The 22,001-nt window shown below is 39.3% G+C and overlaps 1 protein-coding gene across 4 annotated transcripts in view; it reads right to left on the bottom strand.

Moving 5' to 3' along the window:
* MAP4K4 (mitogen-activated protein kinase kinase kinase kinase 4) overlaps positions 1 to 22,001 on the bottom strand; it is a 511,519-nt gene that overhangs the window by 43,425 nt on the left and 446,093 nt on the right. For 2 of the 4 annotated variants that reach the window (XM_053707649.1, XM_053707652.1), the window contains 4 exons: positions 14,480 to 14,655; positions 14,109 to 14,229; positions 11,557 to 11,739; positions 542 to 659 (listed from right to left, as the gene is read on the bottom strand). In XM_053707649.1, coding sequence (XP_053563624.1) covers positions 542 to 659; positions 11,557 to 11,739; positions 14,109 to 14,229; positions 14,480 to 14,655 — 598 coding nt within the window. The remainder of the gene's footprint in view (positions 1 to 541; positions 660 to 11,556; positions 11,740 to 14,108; positions 14,230 to 14,479; positions 14,656 to 22,001) is intronic. The other 2 variants (XM_053707651.1, XM_053707653.1) reach the window with 1 other exon arrangement.

Raw genomic sequence — 22,001 nt, 5'->3', positions numbered from 1 at the left:
AAGGGCATAGGTCCACCTATAAATGAACACAATATCATGACAGCGTATATGAACATTTTAACTTTGGCTATTAATAATAGATTTGAAAGACAATATAGTAGATTTTTTTAAATAAAGTATTACTTGTCACAATTATTGTTCTATAATATTTAAAGGGACACTATAGTTCTCTCTTTCTCATGTATTCATGTAGTCAAAAAGCAGCAGCTAAACATGGGGGTTTTTTTGTGTGCGTTTTTTTTTTCCAACTTGAAAATTAAGCAAAAGCTAAACAAACAGGAAGTTCATGTTTGTGGTAACTGATATTGCTAACTAGCTGATAGGGGCAAATCCTGCAGAAAAAAATGGGGTTATCAACACATTAAAAAAAAACTACAATTTCAAATAGTACCTTATCTTTGTACTGATCACTAGAGAGGATACTGACATTTATTTAAGTGTTCATGTATGTGTCTCAAACCTGAGTATGAATGTAACATGTATTATTTACAAGTGTAAAGGGTTAACGTTACAATAAAATAAAATGTAATTAAATACTTACCCACTGAAGTAACAGTTGTACCACTAGATGGTGAAATTTGCAGCAACCGTGGATCTATGAAAGGTGTGAACGAGGAGGAAGATTTGTGTTTTTGTAGTGTGTTACCAGCGGACTGAGTCTGCAATGTAAGCAGATACAAGGTCATTAGACCATTATAACACAGAAAGGAAATGCAAAGCAAAAAGGGGTAAATATGAAATTATACATAAGTAGATGCATGTGGGCTGCAGTGTTTCTAATGCATTGTTAAAAATGTAGCTATATGTATAACAAAAATCTACTAAATGTCCTGTCCTTTAAAACAGTCAAAACCTCTATATGAAAGATTTTGAACTACTGGTAGTCAATAAAAAGAAACCTCTTAAATTAGAAAGTTGCTAAACTATAGAACTGAATGGCACAAAACAATCTAGCATAACCATATTAATATTAGAAAATAAAGCAAATAAACTCTTGAATTTACTGTATTTATCAAGCACTTCAGCAAAAAAAAAAAAAAAAAAAAGTATGCTTATCTGATAAAAAAAAATTTGTTCATGGCTATTACTCCTGGGATTCAACTCCTGACCACTAGGAGGAGGCAAAGATTCCAAAAACGACATGAGTACTTAATCCCTCCCACCTCTCTGGTATTCTAGTCTCACATACAGTCAAGTAAGGAGAAGTAGAAAGGTGGGAAAGGATAGGCAGGGAAAACGATGTGCAATTTATTTAATGGGGGTGAGTCCACGAGACCCACCTATTTTTTACAATTTTTTCATAATTTTTTTTCTGAAAGAATCAACTTCCAGAGTAGAAGCTGAAAATCGAAACTATGCATAGGCTCAAAAAGGAGAGACCTGCAAAATTCTAACAACCAAATTAAGGTTCCAAGGAAAAGAAATTGGTTTAATCACTGGTCTTATCCTGACCAAATCTTGAGCAAAGCTCTGAAAGTTTATGACTTTTTAAAGAAAGCTAGCAGATAAACAATTGGAGAATTTTAGGAAATCTGAAGAAATGCCAGCGGAAAGCTTGTTTTTCCAAATCTTGTGACAGATTTTTCTAGTAACAGGATGTCAGGCCTAACTACAGCATCAGGGAAAGATCTTTGTTTTAAAATTAGGACATTGATGATAAAAGGGACCTTGAGAGGTAGGTTGTGTCTTAAAGGAAGAGACCACTGAGGACAACTAGACACCTAGACCAGATTTCCAAACCAAGTCCTACATGGCCATGATGAAGCAATTACTGATGAGAGCTCTTGTTTGATCCAAGCTATCACTCTAGGCAGCAGAACAGTTGGAGGAAAAATGTAAGCAAGATGAAATGACCAAGGAGCTGCTAGAACATCTACAAATTACTCCTGTGGATCCCTGTATCTTGCAATCTGATTGAAAACTTTCAGGTGTAAAGACCACTCCCTAGGATCAAGGGAACGGCGACTGAGATAATCTGCTTCCCATTTGTTAACATCTGGGATATGAATAGCAGAAATCATACAGAGAATAAGCACTTCCCAAGATAAAATTTGAGAAACCTCCTTCATAGCCCTTGATGATTGATATAGGCCACTACTGTGAGATTAATGGGAAACACAGATAAGTCTCTTCTTTCAGAAGAGGCCATCTTTGAAGGGCTCTGAATATAGCACAGAGTTCCAAGACATTTATTGGTAACCACGCCTCATGAAGAGACTAAACTTCCAGTGCTCTCCTGGACCCCCATACTGACCCCAACCTGAGAGACTTGCATCTGTCTCGATAATTGTCCAAGTTGGGTGCACAAAGGATGCCCCCAGAGAAATGGACTGGAGACCTATCCACCAGGATAGAGATTACTACAATCCTCAGACCTAACACTTCCATACGGTAGGGTTGGAAATTGACTGATGTCTTGCACATGGTGACTTACTTTGAACGTCTTTAATCTATGAAAGAAAGTCTCATTAAAATGGAGTATACATTGATGCCTAGGAAAGAGACTCTGTTCTGAGTAGAAAGAGAACTCTTTGAAAATATTGATTCTCCAACCACGTTTGCAAAGTAACAACAAAATACTTTTGGTAAGAGATCCTGCTAAAGTTTAAGATGGAGCAGTAGCCAGACTAAATGGTAGAGCAACAAACTGAAATTTTTTGCTCTGGAAAACAAATATCAGGAACTGGAGGATGTTTGATAGGAATACGAAGGTAAGTATCTTTCAATTAGATTGAGGACATACATTGTCACTGCTAAAAAGAGATAAAATAGACCAAATTGTTTCAATTTTGAAGGTAGGAACCTTGAGAAACTTATTTAAAGTTTACAAATCCAGAATAGACCTGCAAGTTCCCTCTTTTTTTGGGAACAATATACAGATTGAAATAAAAACCCTGGCCTTCATCTCATATAGGAACTGGAAATATCACTCCCATGAATGCTAGATCCTGAACAAATTGAAATAAAGGCTTGAGCCTTTACGTACTCCTTTGGAACATGGAATAGAAGAAACCTTCCACTGGGAAGTTTTGAGCTGAAAACCATTCTGTATGCATGAAAAACTATGTTTAGAACCCAAGGATCTTCAACAAGAAATGATAGAGAAACAAGTAGCAATGACCGTTACATAATATAAGCATTGACCGAAAAAAGGCAGGCATTATTTTAATGCAGCAATAAGAAAGTTAACTAGTGTGCTGCCAAATACAACTCAATGCTGTAACTAAAAAAGATATTTCAGAATTCCCCATAAAATAAATTTGGTTGACAGATAAAATAAAAAAATGTTCTAGGAGCATCTCTAATGTCCACAAATGTATTCCTACACTATTCCCAGACTAAAATGTATTAAGTCTAGAGAAAATGTGGTATTGTCTGTATAGAAAAAACTGTCCCCTAGCTCTGATGTACTATACAATATGTACCTGCTAATAGCCTGCGGGCTACGTGAGTGCATGGTAATGTCCTCACTTACCTCAAGATTTACCCACTCCACTGTGCTTACAAGCTGCAGAGCCCATCCAGTGCTGTGTACGTCACAGCAGAGGATTTATATAAAGAGTATATCATAGACCCAACAGGAGGAGGCTAAAGGACCACTACCCGTAACACTGTGACTAACTCTTCATTGGAAAAGATTCACTGCCCCATACTCCAATCTCCCCTTTGTCTCAGTAGCAGCTCACTGAGGGGAAAATGGGCTTCAAATTGGTCTGAGGACAACTCTTAATGAAGAATCTGTAGCACCTTAATTCTTCAGCTTCCTCATGGGAGGCAAAGACAAGACTAGCATACCAGAGAGGTCGGAGGGATTAAGTACTGTTGGAGTTTTGGGAATTTTGCCTCCTCCTAGAGGCCAGCAGTTGAATCCCTTTATTGGCTCATGGACTGTAACCGCCTTACGAAAAAAATTATGCTATTAGCTACCCTTTATGTAAAAAAAAAAAGTTTTAGCAATCCTCTTTTTATGAAGAATAACAAACTCTTAGTTTAAATGGCTTTGAAAGTTGTTTTTTTTAAAGGTAACTGTATCCAGAAATATAACACTTGGGACATTTTGCTCTATTTAAAATCAGACTAACATGAAATATCATGTGTATAGTATGCTTAATATTTGATGTAAAGTAAATTGAAGTTTCTTAAAATTGTATGCTCTCTCTGAATCATGAAAGTATAATTTTGACTTGAGTGTCCCTTTAAGTTATAAAACTTTGAATGTATAAACAAAGCAATGTCTGTAAAACAGGTGTGGAATAGAAAAACAGAATTTATGTTTACCTGATAAATTACTTTCTCCAACGGTGTGTCCGGTCCACGGCGTCATCCTTACTTGTGGGATATTCTCCTCCCCAACAGGAAATGGCAAAGAGCCCAGCAAAGCTGGTCACCTGATCCCTCCTAGGCTCCGCCTTCCCCAGTCATTCGACCGACGTAAAGGAGGAATATTTGCATAGGAGAAATCATATGATACCGTGGTGACTGTAGTTAAAGAAAATAAATTATCAGACCTGATTAAAAAAACCAGGGCGGGCAGTGGACCGGACACACCGTTGGAGAAAGTAATTTATCAGGTAAACATAAATTCTGTTTTCTCCAACATAGGTGTGTCCGGTCCACGGCGTCATCCTTACTTGTGGGAACCAATACCAAAGCTTTAGGACACGGATGAAGGGAGGGAGCAAATCAGGTCACCTAGATGGAAGGCACCACGGCTTGCAAAACCTTTCTCCCAAAAATAGCCTCAGAAGAAGCAAAAGTATCAAATTTGTAAAATTTTGTAAAAGTGTGCAGTGAAGACCAAGTCGCTGCCTTACATATCTGATCCACAGAAGCCTCGTTCTTGAAGGCCCATGTGGAAGCCACAGCCCTAGTGGAATGAGCTGTGATTCTTTCAGGAGGCTGCCGTCCGGCAGTCTCGTAAGCCAATCTGATGATGCTTTTAAGCCAAAAAGAGAGAGAGGTAGAAGTTGCTTTTTGACCTCTCCTTTTACCAGAATAAACAACAAACAAGGAAGATGTTTGTCTAAAATCCTTTGTATCATCTAAATAGAATTTTAGAGCACGAACTACGTCCAAATTGTGCAACAAACGTTCCTTCTTTGAAACTGGATTCGGACACAAAGAAGGCACAACTATCTCCTGGTTAATGTTTTTGTTAGAAACAACTTTCGGAAGAAAACCAGGTTTAGTACGCAAAACCACCTTATCTGCATGGAACACCAGATAAGGAGAACACTGCAGAGCAGATAATTCTGAAACTCTTCTAGCAGAAGAAATTGCAATCAAAAACAAAACTTTCCAAGATAATAACTTAATATCAACGGAATGTAAGGGTTCAAACGGAACCCCCTGAAGAACTGAAAGAACTAAATTGAGACTCCAAGGAGGAGTCAAAGGTTTGCAAACAGGCTTGATTCTAACCAGAGCCTGAACAAAGGCTTGAACATCTGGCACAGCTGCCAGCTTTTTGTGAAGTAACACAGACAAGGCAGAAATCTGTCCCTTCAAAGAACTTGCAGATAATCCTTTCTCCAAACCTTCTTGAAGAAAGGATAGAATCTTAGGAATTTTTATCTTGTCCCAAGGGAATCCTTTAGATTCACACCAACAGATATATTTTTTCCATATTTTGTGGTAGATTTTTCTAGTCACAGGCTTTCTGGCCTGAACAAGAGTATCAATGACAGAATCTGAGAACCCTCGCTTTGATAAGATCAAGCGTTCAATCTCCAAGCAGTCAGTTGGAGTGAGACCAGATTCGGATGTTCGAACGGACCTTGAACAAGAAGGTCCCGTCTCAAAGGTAGCTTCCATGGTGGAGCCGATGACATATTCACCAGGTCTGCATACCAAGTCCTGCGTGGCCACGCAGGAGCTATCAAGATCACCGATGCCCTCTCCTGATTGATCCTGGCTACCAGCCTGGGGATGAGAGGAAACGGCGGGAATACATAAGCTAGTTTGAAGGTCCAAGGTGCTACTAGTGCATCTACTAGAGTCGCCTTGGGATCCCTGGATCTGGACCCGTAGCAAGGAACCTTGAAGTTCTGACGAGAGGCCATCAGATCCATGTCTGGAATGCCCCACAACTGAGTGATTTGGGCAAAGATTTCCGGATGGAGTTCCCACTCCCCCGGATGAAATGTCTGACGACTCAGAAAATCCGCTTCCCAATTTTCCACTCCTGGGATGTGGATTGCAGACAAGTGGCAGGAGTGAGTCTCCGCCCATTGAATGATTTTGGTCACTTCTTCCATCGCCAGGGAACTCCTTGTTCCCCCCTGATGGTTGATGTACGCAACAGTCGTCATGTTGTCTGATTGAAACCGTATGAATTTGGCCTTTGCTAGTTGAGGCCAAGCCTTGAGAGCATTGAATATCGCTCTCAGTTCCAGAATATTTATCGGGAGAAGAGATTCTTCCCGAAACCAAAGACCCTGAGCTTTCAGGGGTCCCCAGACCGAGCCCCAGCCCACCAGACTGGCGTCGGTCGTGACAATGACCCACTCTGGTCTGCGGAAGCTCATCCCCTGTGACAGGTTGTCCAGGGACAGCCACCAACGGAGTGAATCTCTGGTCCTCTGATCTACTTGTATCGTCGGAGACAAGTCTGTATAATCCCCATTCCACTGACTGAGCATGCACAGTTGTAATGGTCTTAGATGAATTCGCGCAAAAGGAACTATGTCCATTGCCGCTACCATCAAACCTATTACTTCCATGCACTGCGCTATGGAAGGAAGAGGAACAGAATGAAGTATTAGACAAGAGTTTAGAAGTTTTGATTTTCTGGCCTCTGTCAGAAAAATCCTCATTTCTAAGGAGTCTATTATTGTTCCCAAGAAGGGAACCCTTGTTGACGGAGATAGAGAACTTTTTTCTACGTTCACTTTCCACCCGTGAGATCTGAGAAAGGCCAGGACAATGTCCGTGTGAGCCTTTGCTTGTGGAAGGGACGACGCTTGTCGTCCAAGTAAGGTACTACTGCAATGCCCCTTGGTCTTAGCACCGCTAGAAGGGACCCTAGTACCTTTGTGAAAATTCTTGGAGCAGTGGCTAATCCGAACGGAAGTGCCACAAACTGGTAATGCTTGTCCAGAAATGCGAACCTTAGGAACCGATGATGTTCCTTGTGGATAGGAATATGTAGATACGCATCCTTTAAATCCACCGTGGTCATGAATTGACCTTCCTGGATGGAAGGAAGAATTGTTCGAATGGTTTCCATTTTGAACGATGGAACCTTGAGAAACTTGTTTAGGATCTTGAGATCTAAGATTGGTCTGAATGTTCCCTCTTTTTTGGGAACTACAAACAGATTGGAGTAGAACCCCATCCCTTGTTCTCCTAATGGAACAGGATGAATCACTCCCATTTTTAACAGGTCTTCTACACAATGTAAGAATGCCTGTTTTTTTATGTGGTCTGAAGACAATTGAGACCTGTGGAACCTCCCCCTTGGGGGAAGCTCCTTGAATTCCAGAAGATAACCTTGGGAGACTATTTCTAGCGCCCAAGGATCCAGAACATCTCTTGCCCAAGCCTGAGCGAAGAGAGAGAGTCTGCCCCCCACCAGATCCGGTCCCGGATCGGGGGCCAACATCTCATGCTGTCTTGGTAGCAGTGGCAGGTTTCTTGGCCTGCTTACCTTTGTTCCAGCCTTGCATTGGCCTCCAGGCTGGCTTGGCTTGAGAAGTATTACCCTCTTGCTTAGAGGACGTAGCACTTGGGGCTGGTCCGTTTCTGCGAAAGGGACGAAAATTAGGTTTATTTTTGGCCTTGAAAGACCTATCCTGAGGAAGGGCGTGGCCCTTACCCCCAGTGATATCAGAAATAATCTCTTTCAAGTCAGGGCCAAACAGCGTTTTCCCCTTGAAAGGAATGTTAAGCAATTTGTTCTTGGAAGACGCATCCGCTGACCAAGATTTTAGCCAAAGCGCTCTGCGCGCCACAATAGCAAACCCAGAATTTTTCGCCGCTAATCTAGCCAATTGCAAAGTGGCGTCTAGGGTGAAAGAGTTAGCCAATTTGAGAGCATGAATTCTGTCCAAAATCTCCTCATAAGAAGAATCTTTATTGAGCGCCTTTTCTAGTTCATCGAACCAGAAACACGCTGCTGTAGTGACAGGAACAATGCATGAAATTGGTTGTAGAAGGTAACCTTGCTGAACAAACATCTTTTTAAGCAAACCCTCTAATTTTTTATCCATAGGATCTTTGAAAACACAACTATCTTCTATGGGTATAGTGGTGCGTTTGTTTAGAGTAGAAACCGCCCCCTCGACCTTGGGGACTGTCTGCCATAAGTCCTTTCTGGGGTCGACCATAGGAAACAATTTCTTAAATATAGGGGGAGGGACGAAAGGTATGCCGGGCCTTTCCCATTCTTTGTTTACAATGTCCGCCACCCGCTTGGGTATAGGAAAAGCTTCGGGGGGCCCCGGGACCTCTAGGAACTTGTCCATTTTACATAATTTCTCTGGAATGACCAAATTCTCACAATCATCCAGAGTAGATAACACCTCCTTAAGCAGGGCGCGGAGATGTTCCAATTTAAATTTGAATGTAATTACATCAGGTTCAGCTTGTTGAGAAATTTTCCCTGAATCTGAAATTTCTCCCTCAGACAAAACCTCCCTGGCCCCCTCAGACTGGTGTAGGGGCACTTCAGAACCAATATCATCAGCGTCCTCATGCTCTTCAGTATTTTCTAAAACAGAGCAGTCGCGCTTTCGCTGATAAGTGGGCATTTTGGCTAAAATGTTTTTGATAGAATTATCCATTACAGCCGTTAATTGTTGCATAGTAAGGAGTATTGGCGCACTAGATGTACTAGGGGCCTCCTGTGTGGGCAAGACTGGTGTAGACGAAGGAGGGGATTGGTATTGCACACCAAATTTGAAAGCTTTAACTCTTAAAATAACGGAACCGGAGCCGTTTTTATATTTAACCCCTTTACAGTCCCTGGTATCTGCTTTGCTGAGACCCAACCAAGCCCAAAGGGGAATACGATACCAAATGACTCCTTCAGAAAGTCTTTTCTATGTATCAGAGCTCCTCACACATGCATCTGCATGTCATGCTTCCCAAAAACAAGTGCGCAATAGAGGCGCGAAAATGAGGCTCTGCCTATGATTAGGGAAAGCCCCTAGCAAATAAGGTGTCCAATACAGTGCCTGCCGGTTATTTTAGCTAATTCCCAAGAATAAAATAATTCCTCAAAGCTATGAAGTATTAAAATATGCTTATATATCAATCGTTTTAGCCCAGAAAATGTCTACAGTCTTAAAAGCCCTTGTGAAGCCCTTTTTTTCTTATGTAATAAAAATGGCTTACCGGATCCCATAGGGAAAATGACAGCTTCCAGCATTACATCGTCTTGTTAGAAATGTGTCATACCTCAAGCAGCAAAAGTCTGCTCACTGTTTCCCCCAACTGAAGTTAATTCCTCTCAACAGTCCTGTGTGGAAACAGCCATCGATTTTAGTAACGGTTGCTAAAATCATTTTCCTCTTACAAACAGAAATCTTCATCTCTTTTCTGTTTCAGAGTAAATAGTACATACCAGCACTATTTTAAAATAACAAACTCTTGATTGAATGATAAAAACTACAGTTAAACACTAAAAAACTCTAAGCCATCTCCGTGGAGATGTTGCCTGTACAACGGCAAAGAGAATGACTGGGGAAGGCGGAGCCTAGGAGGGATCATGTGACCAGCTTTGCTGGGCTCTTTGCCATTTCCTGTTGGGGAGGAGAATATCCCACAAGTAAGGATGACGCCGTGGACCGGACACACCTATGTTGGAGAAAGAAGTAATACATGTAAATTCAGTATACACTAAAATTAGCAAATATACTAATGTGTGTGTGCGTGTATACAAACAAATTAAAGGGACACTGAACCCAATTTTTTTCTTTCGTGATTCAGATAGAGCATGCAATTTTAAGCAACTTTCTAATTTACTCCTATTATCAAATTTTCTTCATTCTCTTAGTATCTTTATTTGAAATGCAAAAAGTTTAGATGCTGGCCCATTTTTGGTGAACAACCTGGGTTGTTCTTGTTAATTGGTGGATAAATTCATCCAACAATAAAAAAAGTGCTGTCCAGGGTCTGAACCAAAAAAAAAAAGCTTAGATGCCTTCTTTTTCAAATAAAGATAGCAAGAGAACGAAGAAAAATTGATAAAAGGAGTAAATTAGAAAGTTGCTTAAAATTGCATGCTCTGTCTGAATCATAAATTAAAAAAATTGGGTTCAGTGTCCCTTTAAGCAGCAAATCTGCAATTACATATATAGTGTGACATAAGAACAATAGTTATTGCAAACTGGACCAGAATAGCACATACAGTGCAGTGCCAAACAAGCTGTGGGGTAAATACTGTGCATCAGATAACTGATCCAAGCTAGTGAACAGTACAGACATGCCCACAAATCATAATCAGGAGATATTTCTAAAGTTAACTATAATCTATAGATAAAATAGAAAGTCTAATGTTTACTTTCAACTATGAAAAACAATGAGAAAAAAAATATTAGCTAAATTGAATTTAATTTTGGCTTATATTTTAGCTGGGTGGTCAGTAAAATCAGCCAGGTGGCGAGACCATTAAACATGTTTTGGGGAGAACACTGCATAATAATGTGTGGCTCATGGCAAAGTGGGTGTGTCAGATAAGCTCTCTGCCCACATCAAGCTGCTAAAAAGAGCTACATTTACTAACGAATAAGGGACATGAAACCAAAAATGTTTATTTCATGTGTTAGACAGAGCATACGCTTTTAACAACTTTCCAATTACCTTCTATTATAAAATTTGCTTCATTCTCTTGGTATCCTTTGTTGAAGCTGAAGCAGTGAACTACTGGGAGTTAGCGGAGTACATCGGAAAAGCCAATGACAACAGGCATTTAAGCGCTGCAACCAATCAGCAGTTAGATCAGAATAGCGCATTTCTGCTCCTGAGCCTACCTGGGTATGCTTTTCAACAAAGGATACCAAGACAATGAAGCAAATAAGATAACAGAAGTAATCTGGAAAGTTGCTTAAAATTGCATGCTCTATCTGAATCATGAAATAAATGTTTTGGGTTTAATGTCCCTTTAAGTGTCTATAGCTACGGTATTAAATAAAATAGGAACTGAAGAGACTTCTTTCACCATTATTATCTCACACTATCGCGTCTCTTACCTAATGAAATAAAATGTCTGTTCCATGATAAAGGATTAAAACAATATGAAAAAGTGCAGTGTCACAAACCAGTCTAGCAAAAACAGAAAGTAACGGAGAACAGGAGTAACCCAGTGAAATATGCGGAGGTGACACATGACAGTGTGCAATGAACTATCAATGTAACAATGTATATACGTATGACAGAGAGACATGCAGATGACAGTGCAACACATGAATACGCAGGTGAGGTTTTGCTCTTTGTTGACTCACATTAAGTCATTTAGAGAAAGAGCTTTAAGGGCAGTGATCAAACGGGAAGGCACAGAATGAAGCCAATTGGCCAAATTCTGTCTTACAATCCTCTTAGGGGTGTCAGACATACCTCATTAGCAGTTAGCTTGTCCTGGGGTGTCTGTGGGGACATGGTGGGAGTCGGTTGACTTGAGGATGGGGAAGAAGTGGTGGATGAGGAATGGCTTTGCTGTAAGAGATCTGGCAAGAGATGAATGCGACCGGCAAAGCCATTGCTCTCAAGTTGGTTGGCACGCTTTTTGTCAACTGTACTCTGCAGAAAAAACAGGCACACTTGTCTTGTTCAAGTGCTGCTTTAATACACGCCATAGATAGTGTACAATTTAACAAAGTCTATAGGGGAGAAGCAGACAAAGCTGCTAAATAACTTCATGTCTTGATGCCACAGTAAAAAGTAAAGGGTTGACATTTTTTTATTTATATGACTTTATTCTGCATTAAGATAATGACAACATTTATCTTACAACTTAAGGGACATTAACATCAGCAACTGGATGTTAAATATACAAATGAAGAAATAATGTTAACTAAATGCAATGACTGATGTGCATGGACAAACTATACTGTGCTTTTTTATATCAGTAAGGCTGGCCCATAGAAAAGGTGACCTGAGCACTTTCATTATACAGAAAAGAACAGACCATAGCGTTTAGAGACATCCTCCATAAAAATGTTTATTCAAGAAAAAAAAATGCACATTATTATTTATTTTGCCTCCTTTTTTGTTTAGTCTCTAAAAATGTTGAGCTGTACATATATTCAAGAGCCTTTTCAAAAGTTCTAACCTCTGTGTACTGAGGACTGTGAGAAACTCCTGCAAAGTTAGGTTGGTCACAATCTCGAGTTTGTTTTTTGGTAGATATTGATTTCTGAACTTCAGCCACTATTGTCAGTGTGTTTTTTCAGTGATTACGATCCAAAAAATAAAATAAATGTATGCGTTAACACCCCTGAAGAGCTAATAGTTCCCTTTTAATTACGAACTATATACCAAAACCATGTGAAATTGAAAACATAACGCAGATCCCATGCCCACAGCTCCTGCTTTCTTTAGAGGATCGATGACAAATCCGATTTCTTCCCATCATAGTGTGCCCCCTTTGGCACCCAGCTTGTAGGGTATGCAACGATCGGAGGAAGCCGGATCGTCATCAATATGCTAACGAAAGCAGGAGCTGCGGGGGAGGACTGGCGTTATGTTTACCATAACGCAAAGGTAAGTATTTTAAAAAATAAGCGTCTTTGTAAAGTTTAATGAATGAAAGTGCCCCTGTTTTTAAGATTATTTTTAGATACCGGGCACTTATTTATTAAACTTTACAATCACTTTAAGTATCGAAAATTTGGATTGTGATCAGAAAAACAGGACTGAAACAAGTGTAGGACCATTTTTTATCTAAATGATAATGAAAAGTATCCTGCAAATTAGCAATTGAAATGTATGATTGTGACTGCATCCACCTTTGAAACAGCTCTTGGCTGATAATTACCAAATAATAGATGGTTATAAACTGCAACATTTGTTTAAAATGCTTTTTTTTTGCTAAGGAGTGTTTAATTGTTGGCATAAACCATGTAAGTATATGTGTGTATTTTATATCTATATCTATACATATATATTTACAACTTTAACGTCCCTTTAAGGTATATGATAAAGGTTAAATAGGCACAAATGAGCTACAGAGAGCAATACATTGGCGTAGGATCATTAGGACAATTACTCACTTATTCTAGAAGTTGATATTTGTCTTTACACTTCATTTCAAAACTACCCTTAAAGGGACATGACATTCAAAATGTTTCTATCATGATTTAGGTAGAACATACAATTTTAAATAACTTTCCAGTTTACTTCTATGATCAAATTTGCTTCATTGTCTTGGCATCATTTGTTGAAGGAGCAGCGATACACTACTGGTTTCTAACTGAACACATGGGTGAGCCAATGACAATTGGTATATATATATGCAGCCACCAATAAGAAGCTAGAACCTAGGTTCTTTGCTGCTCCTGAGCTTTCCTAGATAAACACGTCAGCAAAGGATAACAAGAAAATGAAGCAAATTAAATAATAGAAGTAAATTGGACAGTTGTTTAAAATTGTATGCTCTGCCTAAATCATGAATGTCTAATTATGACTTTACTGTCCCTTTAACTTAAAAACAGGACAACAAACCATGAAGTTATAACACTTTAAAGAATTGATACTGAATACATTTTAATGCAAAAGGCAAATGTTATTTTAACCTACAATTTTCAAGCACTAATTAAAATGTTAGTGTCAGAGGGATGCACTCAAGGAAACTAAATTCCCCCTTTCCACTGTTAAAAGGCTTAATCTGGCTTTGGGGCCCGGAAGTTTTATTTGTAATTTTCAGTCCGATTACTGGATTTAGTTTGGCGTCTCATTCTATTAGAATGTCAGTGAAAGGGTGTCAATGCGAAACATGCAGAAAGCAGCAAATGAGCAGGAGAAATTAATCATAGCGTATTATTACAAAAATAAAACTGCCACAAAGAATGGATGTTAGCATAGTAAAAACGCAAGCAGATATGATGTGGGGATGGACACCATGAACTGGGAGAAGGCTACATTGATTATTTACTGGAGGAGAAAAATACCTGTCGGACGATTAAAGTGCCTTCTTTGGAAGGAGTCATGGCAGGTTCACTCTCAACATCATCGTGTACAATCATAGTCTTCACTGACTCTGTTTCCCCATTGCTCAAGTTCAAAGATGACCTATATATTTAAAATAAAAATGTATATATTTATCAGTGATGTGCAACCAGTATTATTCAAAAGGACTCGTGTAGATGATTCTTCAAAAGGGCATAGTGTACACTTATGTCCCTCAGGGTTCTGTCTTCACATCACAACTATAAAGACATCCAGTTATGTTCATCTTGAGTAACAATTCTTTGCCACCAGTTTAAATGGTCAACTTGATTTATAAATACTGTATTGCTATAATCAGTCAACACACACTTACATCGCTCTGACATCCTCCGGACCTGATGTTGATTCATCTGCTCCTTCTTGTTCCATGTCATCATCCTCTTCATCTGTAGTGCCAGACTCCTCACTGGACGAGGAGTAGTCTGTAACTTTATGCAGAGGCCGCACATCATCCACAGCACGAAGCTCCTTTGCCAATGCAGTTAGGTCCTGTAGTAAAGATTAAGCAGGTAAGAAACTGCATTTTTGCTGTCGCATGTTTAATGCTGTCATCTTTAAGGCTTTCTCCAGAAAAAAAATAAAGACTATATCAGTCATATAACACCCAATACAGTTAAGTGTTTTTCTCACCACCAAAAATAATCAGTAAGCAAATTTACATTTTAATTCAATATAAATAAAAACACTGACTAAATTAACTTCATATATCTACACTTCCCAGGTGTTATCACAATGCTAAGAAGAAAACAAAAAAAAACACATGGTAGCAACCAATAGGGCTCGTGCATATTCTGCCTCAAAGATTAGCTCAGCACAATAACAGAAAGCTGGGAGGCGAGTGAGAGCCACTTCCTCACATATACACCCACATGCTGAATAGCCGAGTACGGTGCTGTTGCAAGTACAGCACACCCACATTTATTTAGTTTGAGATGAACTATAATGAACAATTGGTCAGTCCTCTCCTGGGAAAATGTCTTGGTTACACACTTCCTAACTGCAGAGCCTTAGGGATAGTATCTGCAACTAGTAACTGAAACATCAGAGTTGATCTCCTTCCACTATCATTATTTACAGACTATCTACTACTATTTAAAACTATGTATCCTTTTAAAACCGAATATCTGATTTTATTTATAATTGAAAGTTTTTTTGTGTTTCCAATGAAGAAAACATAATTTATGTAAGAACTTACCTGATAAATTCATTTCTTTCATATTAGCAAGAGTCCATGAGCTAGTGACGTATGGGAAATACATTCCTTCCTACCAGGAGGGGCAAAGTTTCCCAAACCTCAAAATGCCTATAAATACACCCCTCACCACACCCACAAATCAGTTTAACGAATAGCCAAGAAGTGGGGTGATAAGAAAAAAGTGCGAAAGCATATAAAATAAGGAATTGGAATAATTGTGCTTTATACAAAAAAATCATAACCACCACAAAAAGGGTGGGCCTCATGGACTCTTGCTAATATGAAAGAAATGAATTTATCAGGTAAGTTCTTACATAAATTATGTTTTCTTTCATGTAATTAGCAAGAGTCCATGAGCTAGTGACGTATGGGATAATGACTACCCAAGATGTGGATCTTTCCACGCAAGAGTCACTAGAGAGGGAGGGATAAAATAAAGTCAGCCAATTCCTGCTGAAAATAATCCACACCCAAAATAAAGTTTAATGAAAACATAAGCAGAAGATTCAAACTGAAACCGCTGCCTGAAGTACTTTTCTACCAAAAACTGCTTCAGAAGAAGAAAACACATCAAAATGGTAGAATTTAGTAAAAGTATGCAAAGAGGACCAAGTTGCTGCTTTGCAAATCTGATCAACCGAAGCTTCATTCCTAAACGCCCAGGAAGTAGAAACTGACCTAGTACAATGAGCTGTAATCCGTTGAGGCGGAGTTTTGCCCGACTCGACATAGGCATGATGAATTAAAGATTTCAACCAAGATGCCAAAGAAATGGCAGAAGCTTTCTGGCCTTTTCTAGAACCGGAAAAGATAACAAATAGACTAGAAGTCTTTCGGAAAGACTTAGTAGCTTCAACATAATATTTCAAAGCTCTAACAACATCCAAAGAATGCAACGATTTCTCCTTAGAATTCTTAGGATTAGGACATAATGAAGGAACCACAATTTCTCTACTAATGTTGTTGGAATTCACAACCTTAGGTAAAAATTGAAAAGAAGTTCGCAACACCGCCTTATCCTGATGAAAAATCAGAAAAGGAGACTCACAAGAAAGAGCAGATAATTCAGAGACTCTTCTGGCAGAAGAGATCGCCAAAAGGAACAAAACTTTCCAAGAAAGTAATTTAATGCCCAATGAATGCATGGGTTCAAAAGGAGGAGCTTGAAGAGCCCCCAGAACCAAATTCAAACTCCAAGGAGGAGAAATTGACTTAATGACAGGTGTTATACGAACCAAAGCTTGTACAAAACAATGAATATCAGGAAGATTAGCAATCTTTTTGTGAAAAAGAACAGAAAGAGCAGAGATTTGTCCTTTCAAGGAACTTGCGGACAAACCTTTATCTAAACCATCCTGAAGAAACTGTAAAATTCTCGGTATTCTAAAAGAATGCCAAGAAAAATGATGAGAAAGACACCAAGAAATATAAGTCTTCCAGACTCTATAATATATCTCTCTAGATACAGATTTACGAGCCTGTAACATAGTATTAATCACAGAGTCAGAGAAACCTCTTTGACCAAGAATCAAGCGTTCAATCTCCATACCTTTAAATTTAAGGATTTGAGATCCTGATGGAAAAAAGGACCTTGCGACAGAAGGTCTGGTCTTAACGGAAGAGTCCACGGTTGGCAAGAGGCCATCCGGACAAGATCCGCATACCAAAACCTGTGAGGCCATGCCGGAGCTACCAGCAGAACAAACGAGCATTCCTTCAGAATCTTGGAGATTACTCTTGGAAGAAGAACTAGAGGCGGAAAGATATAGGCAGGATGATACTTCCAAGGAAGTGATAATGCATCCACTGCCTCCGCCTGAGGATCCCGGGATCTGGACAGATACCTGGGAAGTTTCTTGTTTAGATGAGACGCCATCAGATCTATTTCTGGAAGTTCCCACATTTGAACAATCTGAAGAAATACCTCTGGGTGAAGAGACCATTCGCCCGGATGCAACGTTTGGCGACTGAGATAATCCGCTTCCCAATTGTCTATACCTGGGATATGAACCGCAGAGATTAGACAGGAGCTGGATTCCTCCCAAACCAGAATTTGAGATACTTCTTTCATAGCCAGAGGACTGTGAGTCCCTCCTTGATGATTGATGTATGCCACAGTTGTGACATTGTCTGTCTGAAAACAAATGAACGATTCTCTCTTCAGAAGAGGCCAAGACTGAAGAGCTCTGAAAATTGCACGGAGTTCCAAAATATTGATCGGTAATCTCACCTCCTGAGATTCCCAAACTCCTTGTGCCGTCAGAGATCCCCACACAGCTCCCCAACCTGTAAGACTTGCATCTGTTGAAATTACAGTCCAGGTCGGAAGAACAAAAGAAGCCCCCTGAATTAAACGATGGTGATCTGTCCACCACGTCAGAGAGTGTCGTACAATCGGTTTTAAAGATATTAATTGAAATATCTTTGTGTAATCCCTGCACCATTGATTCAGCATACAGAGCTGAAGAGGTCGCATGTGAAAACGAGCAAAGGGGATCGCGTCCGATGCAGCAGTCATAAGACCTAGAATTTCCATGCATAAGGCTACCGAAGGGAATGATTGTGACTGAAGGTTTCGACAAGCTGAAATCAATTTTAGACGTCTCTTGTCTGTCAAAGACAGAGTCATGGACACTGAATCTATCTGGAAACCCAGAAAGGTTACCCTTGTCTGAGGAATCAATGAACTTTTTAGTGAATTGATCCTCCAACCATGATCTTGAAGAAACAACACAAGTCGATTCGTATGAGATTCTGCTAAATTTAAAGACTGAGCAAGTACCAAGATATCGTCCAAATAAGGAAATACCACAATACCCTGTTCTCTGATTACAGACAGAAGGGCACCGAGAACCTTTGTAAAAATTCTTGGAGCTGTAGCTAGGCCAAACGGCAGAGCCACAAACTGGTAATGCTTGTCCAGGAAAGAGAATCTCAGGAACTGATAGTGATCTGGATGAATCGGAATATGCAGATATGCATCCTGTAAATCTATTGTGGACATAAAATGCCCTTGCTGAACAAAAGGCAAGATAGTCCTTACAGTTACCATTTTGAATGTTGGTATCCTTACATAACGATTCAATATTTTTAGATCCAGAACTGGTCTGAAGGAATTCTCCTTCTTTGGTACAATGAAGAGATTCGAATAAAACCCAAGCCCCTGTTCCAGAACTGGAACTGGCATAATTACTCCAGCCAACTCTAGATCTGAAACACATTTCAGAAATGCTTGAGCTTTCACTGGATTTACTGGGACACGGGAAAGAAAAAATCTCTTTGCAGGAGGTCTTATCTTGAAACCAATTCTGTACCCTTCTGAAACGATGTTCTGAATCCAAAGATTGTGAACAGAATTGATCCAAATTTCTTTGAAAAAACGTAACCTGCCCCCTACCTGCTGAGCTGGAACGAGGGCCGCACCTTCATGTGGACTTAGAAGCTGGCTTTGCTTTTCTAGAAGGCTTGGATTTATTCCAGACTGGAGATGGTTTCCAAACTGAAACTGCTCCTGAGGATGAAGGATCAGGCTTTTGTTCTTTGTTGAAACGAAAGGAACAAAAACGATTATTAGCCCTGTTTTTACCCTTAGATTTTTTATCCTGTGGTAAAAAAGTTCCTTTCCCACCAGTAACAGTTGAGATAATAGAATCCAACTGAGAACCAAATAATTTGTTACCCTGGAAAGAAAGGGAAAGTAGAGTTGATTTAGAAGACATATCAGCATTCCAAGTTTTAAGCCATAAAGCTCTTCTAGCTAAAATAGCTAGAGACATAAACCTGACATCAACTCTGATAATATCAAAAATGGCATCACAGATAAAATTATTAGCATGTTGAAGAAGAATAATAATATTATGAGAATCATGATCTGTTACTTGTTGCGCTAAAGTTTCCAACCAAAAAGTTGAAGCTGCAGCAACATCAGCCAATGATATAGCAGGTCTAAGAAGATTACCTGAACACAGATAAGCTTTTCTTAGAAAGGATTCAATTTTCCTATCTAAAGGATCCTTAAACGAAGTACCATCTGCCGTAGGAATAGTAGTACGTTTAGCAAGGGTAGAAATAGCCCCATCAACTTTAGGGATTTTGTCCCAAAATTCTAATCTGTCAGACGGCACAGGATATAATTGCTTAAAACGTTTAGAAGGAGTAAATGAATTACCCAAATTATTCCACTCTCTGGAAATTACTTCAGAAATAGCACCAGGAACAGGAAAAACTTCTGGAATAACCACAGGAGATTTAAAGACCTTATCTAAACGTTTAGATTTAGTATCAAGAGGACCAGAATCCTCAATTTCTAAAGCAATTAGTACTTCTTTAAGTAAAGAACGAATAAATTCCATTTTAAATAAATATGAAGATTTATCAGCATCAACCTCTGAGACAGAATCCTCTGAACCAGAAGAGTCATTAGAATCAGAATGATGATGTTCATTTAAAAATTCATCTGTATAAAGAGAAGTTTTAAAAGATTTTTTATGTTTACTAGAAGGAGGAATAACAGACATAGCCTTCTTGATGGATTCAGAAACAAAATCTCTTATGTTATCAGGAACACTCTGAACATTAGATGTTGATGGAACTGCAACAGGTAATGGTACTTTACTAAAGGAAATATTATCTGCATTAACAAGTTTGTCATGACAATTAATACAAACAACAGCTGGAGGAACAGCTACCAAAAGTTTACAGCAGATACACTTAGCTTTGGTAGCTCCAGCACCAGACAGCAATTTTCCTGAAGTATCTTCTGACTCAGATGCAACGTGAGACATCTTGCAATATGTAAGAGAAAAAACAACATATAAAGCAAAATTGATCAAATTCCTTAAATGACAGTTTCAGGAATGGGAAAAATGCCAAGGAACAAGCTTCTAGCAACCAGAAGCAATGAAAAATGAGACTTAAATAATGTGGAGACAAAAGCGACGCCCAAATTTTTTTTAGCGCCAAATAAGACGCCCACATTATTTGGCGCCTAAATGCTTTTGGCGCCAAAAATGACGCCACATCCGGAACGCCGACATTTTTGGCGCAAAAGAACGTCAAAAAATGACGCAACTTCCGGCGACACGTATGACGCCGGAAACAGAAAAGATTTTTTGCGCCAAAAAAGTCCGCGCCAAGAATGACGCAATAAAATGAAGCATTTTCAGCCCCCGCGAGCCTAACAGCCCACAGGGAAAAAAAGTCAAATTTTTAAGGTAAGAAAAATGATTGATTCAAATGCATTATCCCAAATATGAAACTGACTGTCTGAAAATAAGGAATGTTGAACATCCTGAGTCAAAGCAAATAAATGTTTGAATACATATATTTAGAACTTTATTAAAAAAGTGCCCAACCATAGCTTAGAGTGTCACAGAAAATAAGACTTACTTACCCCAGGACACTCATCTACATGTTTGTAGAAAGCCAAACCAGTACTGAAACGAAAATCAGCAGAGGTAATGGTATATATATAAGAGTATATCGTCGATCTGAAAAGGGAGGTAAGAGATGAATCTCTACGACCGATAACAGAGAACCTATGAAATAGACCCCGTAGAAGGAGATCATTGAATTCAAACAGGCAATACTCTCCTCACATCCCTCTGACATTCACTGCACGCTGAGAGGAAAACTGGGCTCCAACCTGCTGCGGAGCGCATATCAACGTAGAATCTAGCACAAACTTACTTCACCACCTCCACAGGAGGCAAAGTTTGTAAAACTGATTTGTGGGTGTGGTGAGGGGTGTATTTATAGGCATTTTGAGGTTTGGGAAACTTTGCCCCTCCTGGTAGGAATGTATATCCCATACGTCACTAGCTCATGGACTCTTGCTAATTACATGAAAGAAATATAGAATACTGTTCTTGAATCAATTGTGATTGTAAATCCTAGCGTTTGTGAAACAAATAAAGGGGACTTTTAGTCATGCAGTATAAAATACTCCATGATGAAAGTTCCTTTATTTGTTTGAAGAGTTTGCCTCAGGCAGTCCACGGCAGAACGCTATTTTGCTGTGAGGTGACGTTTCCATCTCTTAGCCAATAGCCGTGCGGGCTATCTGGCTTGGCCCCAGCTGGCCCGCAGGGCTTTTGGCTAAGAGGTGGAAACGTCACCTCACAGCAAAATAGCGTTCTGCCGTGGGCTGCTTGAGGATCTAAGTGCGGTGAGTGCTTCAAACAAATAAAGGAACTTTCATCATGAAGTATTTTATACCTCATGGCTGAAAGTCCCCTTTATTTGTACCAATGGCAAATTCTAGTGTTTCACAAACACTAGGATTTACCATCACTTTAAGCAAGCATGCACCCCTTTTGATGGCTATGAAAATAAAAATTCACTATATTTTGAGAGGGGTGTTAGGCTCATAAATGAAAGTGCAAATTAAAGGATCACAAAACCCAAAACGTTTCTTTGAAATAATTTTCCAATTTACATTGATTATCTAATTTGCTTCCTGCTCTTAGTAACATTTTTTGAAAAGCATACCTAGGTAGGTTTAGGAGCAGTAATGCACTATTTTAGGAGCAGTAATGCACTACTGCGAACTAGCCATTGGTAGCCATACAAATGCTTCTTGTCATTGGTAGATGTATTTATCTACCTCCCAGTAGTGTATTGCTGCACCTTCAACAAAGCA

This window comes from Bombina bombina, chromosome 3 (genome assembly GCF_027579735.1).
Source record: "Bombina bombina isolate aBomBom1 chromosome 3, aBomBom1.pri, whole genome shotgun sequence".
Classification (NCBI taxonomy): domain Eukaryota; kingdom Metazoa; phylum Chordata; class Amphibia; order Anura; family Bombinatoridae; genus Bombina; species Bombina bombina.
This window is presented reverse-complemented; position numbering and strand designations above follow the sequence as displayed.